The sequence below is a fragment of the Gopherus evgoodei genome, unplaced genomic scaffold, assembly GCF_007399415.2.
Source record: "Gopherus evgoodei ecotype Sinaloan lineage unplaced genomic scaffold, rGopEvg1_v1.p scaffold_34_arrow_ctg1, whole genome shotgun sequence".
In the NCBI taxonomy this organism is placed as follows: Eukaryota; Metazoa; Chordata; order Testudines; family Testudinidae; genus Gopherus; species Gopherus evgoodei.
Genome location: NW_022060016.1, coordinates 2,455,194 through 2,461,193, shown reverse-complemented (window position 1 = coordinate 2,461,193; position 6,000 = coordinate 2,455,194). Strand labels below are relative to the sequence as shown.

General features: G+C 59.6%; 1 protein-coding gene across 1 annotated transcript in view; it reads right to left on the bottom strand.

Annotated features, from left to right (window-relative positions):
* Positions 1–421: 421 nt before the first annotated feature.
* Positions 422–6,000, bottom strand: part of LOC115641393 (transmembrane protein 87A-like) — a 28,847-nt gene continuing 23,268 nt past the window's right edge. The window contains exons 17-20 of the mRNA XM_030544517.1: positions 5,213–5,274; positions 4,557–4,609; positions 3,742–3,772; positions 422–2,899 (exon numbers count right to left, since the gene is read on the bottom strand). Of these exons, the coding sequence (XP_030400377.1) occupies positions 2,858–2,899; positions 3,742–3,772; positions 4,557–4,609; positions 5,213–5,274 (188 nt within the window). The 3' untranslated portion in view covers positions 422–2,857. The remainder of the gene's footprint in view (positions 2,900–3,741; positions 3,773–4,556; positions 4,610–5,212; positions 5,275–6,000) is intronic.

The following is a 6,000-nucleotide window of genomic DNA, read 5'->3' as shown; positions in this document are numbered from 1 at the left end:
CCCCCACCTGGATTCTCTCCTTCCACTACCCCCCTGCTGTAATCCTTCCCCTTGTCTAATAACTCCATGCCCAGCCCCCAGGCTCTGAGCTGGCCCCACCGCGCCAGGTGCTGTACGAACAGCCCAACGCAGGCCCCACTCTACGGTGCTGGCCCACAAAGCAAGCAGGGTCTAGGTGGAGTTGAGGATATGGCCTGGGTCTGTGCAGCACCTGGCCCAATGGGGCCCCTACCTTGGCTGGGGCAAGGCCCGTGTCTACGCAGTAGCTGGCCCCACAGGCCCTGCCCTCGGGCAGCGCTGCGTATATAGGCTACCAGCCCTCGGGCAGTGTCTTTCAGCCAGATGCGGAGACCCCTGGGCTCCCAGCGGGAAGTAGTGGGGACGAAATTTCACTGCCGAAATTAAAAGCACACAAAGACGATTTCGAATTGTGACGTCTTTTTACCATTAGTGGATGTAACACAAACAGAGTCCCCTCCCGGCAAAGAAAAGCAATACACCGTGCTCCCCCGAAATCAAGCTTCCTCCTCCAAAAAATGGCCATTGATGGGGGCAGAATTCGCCCCGCCCGACAGCCAGTAAAGCATTTCAGTTTTAAAATTAAAGTCAGCGGGTGTGGGAGCCTCCTGGCACAGCCAGAGCTGGAAGGAAATGGGGAGACAGGAAAAGGAAGATCTCCCGGAGAGACACGAGATCGGGGACAGATCTGGCTCCAGGCAGGTGAAATCAACGTAAACACAAAGCGGAGGAGAAGGCGTCGCTGCAGAAGATGTCAAGCATGTGGGGCGGGATGCAGGTCGGTGTGGAAAGGGCAGGGGAGGTGGAGTGGGACTAGCAGCCCTTAAAGTAGGTCAAGCTGGGGTCTGGGGGGTGCAGGCTGGCATGTGGGATGCAGAGGCTTATTGAATTTTAATGGGGAAGGGTTCTGGGGTTATAGGGCGAGGACATGCCAGGCTAATGGAGTGTGTGTGGGTGGGTTATAGGAGAGGATGTGCCAGGCCATAAGTGTCAATTTCTAAAGGCTTACAGAGGAGTCACCCCATCCCGATAGCCTGGGGAGGGACCTGATTCCACCACTACCGCCATTTGGTGGGGGAAGCCAGACTGGGGCAGCGCCTGCGGGAGGGATCGGGAAGTTGCACCTGCAAGAGGGGGCTGCTCAACTGTCCGGGGGGCGGGCGGCCCCTGGCTGGCTGCTACTCACGGGCTGCCCTCAGTTCTGCAGGGGCCCCCTAGGGGCACAGGGACGGGGCAGGTTTGGTTGGGCTCCAGGGCTGAGCTGTGTAGTATAGTTAATATCCTGTTGGCTCAGGCATGAGGAGAGGGAGTTTGGGGAGACGGAGTTTGGGGAGGGGTGGGGGGGGTCTGTCTGCAAGATCAGACAGCCCCGCTCCTGCCGGAGAAGGGCAAAAGCAGCAGGCGATCGATTTTCCAGCTCGCTGGACTTGTCAGCACGACAGTCACCAAACAGCTGCTTAGCCGGGCGACAGAGCCAGGTGGCCCAGTGATGCCGGGGACCGGGTGGGCACTGCAGGCAGGGTCGCATGGGGGCTCCGGGTCCCTGGTCTTTACTCTTCCTCCTCCTCCCAGTCCGAGCCAGGTCCGGGCTGAAGTAAGCACCAGGCACGTGTTCGCCCTGGCAATGGGCACCGGGTAGTGACTCTTGTCAGTTTCAGAACTGGGGTCCCCGGCACGGACCAAGCGTCTCTCCCTCTCTGGCCGCAGGGGCGTCAGCAGATCTTGGATAGGTCTCTTGGCGCGACCGCTGTGCTGGCCGGGAGTGATGTCGGAGAAGAGGGCAGCAGCTCTGGGGCGGGCAAGCCCTGGCACTCCATCCGCCTCGGCGGGTGCCCAGTTGGCAGAGAAAACCCTGAGTGGCCCCCGCTGGAGTCAAAGAGGCTCAGGAAGGACGCGCTGTGCCAGACACTGCCATGGCAGAAGCTGGGATGCCCACTGATGCCAGGCCACGGTGCAGCCACCCGGAGAATCCCAGGTTCAGTGTTACCGCCGAGCCGGATCTCAGCATGCATCGCAGTGTGGCGGTGTCCCCTCCCCAGCACCCGGTGTGGACGCACATGGCACGTGGGTTCTCTCAGGCTCTCTGGGCTGGAAAGAGGAAGCGTCCCGGTCTTGGCAGCAGAATGCGAGGGGTCTGGTGCTCCCAACCGATGCCAGCTCTGCCTGTGCAGGAGCAATGCTGGAGGAGAGGGACAGAGACCGTCCCAGGACGCAGCAGGGTACGGGGCAAACCTTGCCTGCAGCCCCAGAAGAGCCAGACGTTCTCCCTACCCTATTCCTGCCCCCATCACTGCCATCTGCACCCAGCGTGCCTCTCACCTTCCCTTACACACCCAGCCTCCAGCCTGCCTTCCCATATAAAAGCACCCCATCCCACTTAGATCGACCCCCGAGCAGACACCGCCCCTGAAAAACAGGCACTCCAAGAACCCCATAACAGGTGCACCCAATACGTGTCTGCCTGTCACTCCCCACCCCGCCCGACCCGTTAGAAAACCACTTGCACGTGTCCAGCCAACGCCGCTCCCCAGCGGGACAGAGGCCCAGAGCGGCCAAAAGCAGTTTCCTTCCTAATCCAGTCTGAGAAAGAAGCTGATCCTGGTTGAGGTGCATTCTGGTCTTCCTCCCCAGATGGGGGCACTCTCCTGGGGCCGCTAGCAGGGGAGAGCTCCCCAGTCCGTTAAAGCCCGAGAATTAGAAACTTAAAGGTAATAAAATAATCTTTTAACCATATACAAATATATATATTAAAAGAAAAACCACCAGCAACTCTCCTTCCCCGACAGGCCATGGAGGGAAGCTGGGCATATCCTGCAGCATGACTGGCCGGATTCCTTTCTCACTCCATCTTGGACATTTCAAATTTCGTGGTCACTATTTCCTGGAGCCGGAGAGAGAAAAGGGCCCTTGTTAGGTCCCACAGGAAGGAGAAGAGTCACCCCCATGCCTAGGACGACTCTTTGCTGTTTCCAAGCTAAACGCTGACACCAAAGAGATTGCTGCGTGTGGGCCACCTCTGCGGTGGGGCACGGCAGCTGGTGAACGGGGACCGAGCTACACAACGGCAGAGGGCAGGGAGCAAAGGAAAACCCTGCGCCCGACTAAAACAGGAAGTGGACACAGAGGCAGAACGGAGTCACCCAGAGATGGGATCTTGGGTGATCATGAGCAGTCAGTGCCTCTGTTTCCTAGCAGGTCAGAAGACACAAGAGAACAGCGCCCCCTAGTGCTGCACTGCGAGGGGAGAGCACCCCCTTCCCTGCTCTCTGCAGCACTGCGCCCCCTAGTGCTGCACTGCGAGGGGAGAGCGCCCCCTTCCCTGCTCTCTGCAGCACTGCGCCCCCTAGTGCTGCGCTGCGAGGGGAGAGCGCCCCCTTCCCTGCTCTCTGCAGCACTGCGCCCCCTAGTGCTGCACTGCGAGGGGAGAGCGCCCCCTTCCCTGCTCCCTGCAGCACAGTGACCCCTAGTGCAGCACTGCAACGGGAGCGCACCCCCTTCCCTGCTCTCTGCAGCACTGCGCCCCCTAGTGCAGCACTAAGGGGGAAGAGTACCCCCTACTGAGCCCCTCACCCTGCTCCCTACAGCATGCTGCCCCCTAGCACTACACTGGCTCCGAGGGGAGGGGACTCACTGCCTTGCCCTCTGTATACATAGGTGCTCTTTGGAGCGGGCAAGCTAACAGAGGAGACTCTCTGGGGCTCTGACTAGGAAAAGCAGGGTTACCTCATCGGAGTCCAGCAGAGGGGGTAGCACCCTGCAAGGGGGAAGAGAGGCAGGAAAGGTTAGTCCACGGGATTAATGCACAGACCGACGCAGGGCCTCTGAGGGACCGAAGGGTCTGCCCACCGCTGTTTAATAAAGTCAAGCCCAGGGCACAAAAGGGATCTTACCCCTTGGGGAGAGGGAGGAGAATCTGGACATTGTCCGAGAGGAAATTCAGCCAGGACGCTGGCGCCAAATATCTCAAATCCCACAGCCCGGAGCAGGGGATATTGCTGGAGAGGGTTTGGGGAGGTGGGGGGAGGGGGGTGTCATTTCTCATCCAGGTATTTGCACCTCCTGTTCCACAGCACCCCCTGGTGCCGTGCTGGGTCACTACAGACTCCAAGGGGCAAGCGCCCCCTACCGAGCCACCCACCCTGCTCCACAGCGCCCCCTAGCGCCATGCTAGGGCAATGGGGTCAGCACCGACTCCCAGGAGAGAGTTCCCCCTACAGAGCCACCGCCTCGCCCCCTGCAGCACAGCACCCCCTTGTGCCAGACTAGGGTCAGTACAGCCTCAGAGGTGAGCAGCCCCTGCTGATACATTTCTCCAGCACCGGGCATTTCCCTCGGTGGTCTCCCACCCAGGGTCCAGCTCCAAATGTGATCACCATGACAGCTAACAGTCCAGCGCGGCTATAAGAGCGCAGCTAGCAATGGCCCTGCGTACGAACAGACCATCCTCCTCACAGCATCCCCCCACGGGGAAGCTCCCGAGGCTCGTGCGAGAAGATCGGACGGAAGGGCCAGACCTCAGGAATTGCACTCAAACCTACACGTCGGCCATAGACGAAGGGATGTTTTCCTCCACCCATTTCAAATCTTCATCCTGCAAAGAAGGAAGGGCAGGGGGACAGCCAGTGAGTGCTGGAGTCCAGGGGAGCATCCCCCAGATTGGGCGCATCATCCTGAAGCTTGCAATACCATGAAGAATCCACTGAACGGGTGGGGACAGCACCCCCTAGAGCCACTGGGTGGTGAGTGGCAGCACCCCACAGCACACCCTAGCGCCACACAGGTGCATTGGGGTTAGCATTGACTCAAAGGGGAGAGCTCAGCCCTGGCCACTGAGAGTCACCAAGGACAATCCCTGCAGTGTCTTGAGTCACCCACCCTCATAGTAAGCGGGTCTGACCCTGCTTAGCTTCGCAGCTCCAAGAGGAACACAGCCTGCGGTGCTACAGCTGCAAGCCCTGCCCCGTTGCGTGCTAGCAGAGGCCGTTCACGCTGACTCGCCCGTCTGCAGCCATGAGCAACTTCGGCTGGGCTGTGAGGGGCCGAAAGGGCTCTGATCTGGGGCCAGAGGTGGCACAAGATTCAGAGCCTGACGCCCCTCTGGGCACGACCAGCACGAGGCAGAGCCTGACGCCCCTCTGGGCATGACCAGCACGAGGCAGACCAGCACCCCGTTGCCCCCGACCCCATTCCTTACCACTCTGCTGCCTTTCAGGATCCCGTTGACTTCATTTTTTGCACTCCTCATCTTCATCCCTTCTGCAAAACAGACACCATCCCCCGCCCCAAACCAGCGGGTCAATGAGGGAGCAACTTGGAGCAGACCCCCACCCACCTCCCGCTGCAGTTGCCCAGAGTTCTCGCATTTCATTCATGGTCTAGTGGGCCGGCAGAGTCATTTCACAGCCAGAGCTGCTGCTCTGTTTGATCCCTCCCCTACCTGGCTGGCAACAGAGGATTTGGTTGGAAGCCACCACTGCCCATCGAACGGGGCTGACCCAACCCCACTACTGCACCGCAGGGATCTTGACACACCACTTAGCCTCACAACCCCTCCCCAGTGTTCTCTCTACCTCACAGCAGGGGATGTGACTTTACCAGGGTCACACAGCAGATCAGTGGCAGAGCCAGCCTCCCAAGTTCCAAACACTAGACCCCACTCCCCAGCCAGCTCCGGGAAGAGAACCCAGGAGTCCTGATCCCCGGCCTCCCTTGTTCCAACCACTAAACCCCACTCCCCAACCAGCTCCAGGAAGAGAACCCAGGAGTCCTGACCCCCGGCCTCCCTTGTTCCAACCACTAGACCCCACTCGCAACCAACTCCAGGAAGAGAACCCAGGAGTCCTGACTCCCAGTCCTGTCACCACTCCTCTGACCCTTATATAGCACTGCCTACCTCATGCTTACATAGCTGGATTACTGTCCGACATCCTTATCTCTGCGTACAGGGCAAAAATAACCTTGCCACCTATATAGTCCCCTATG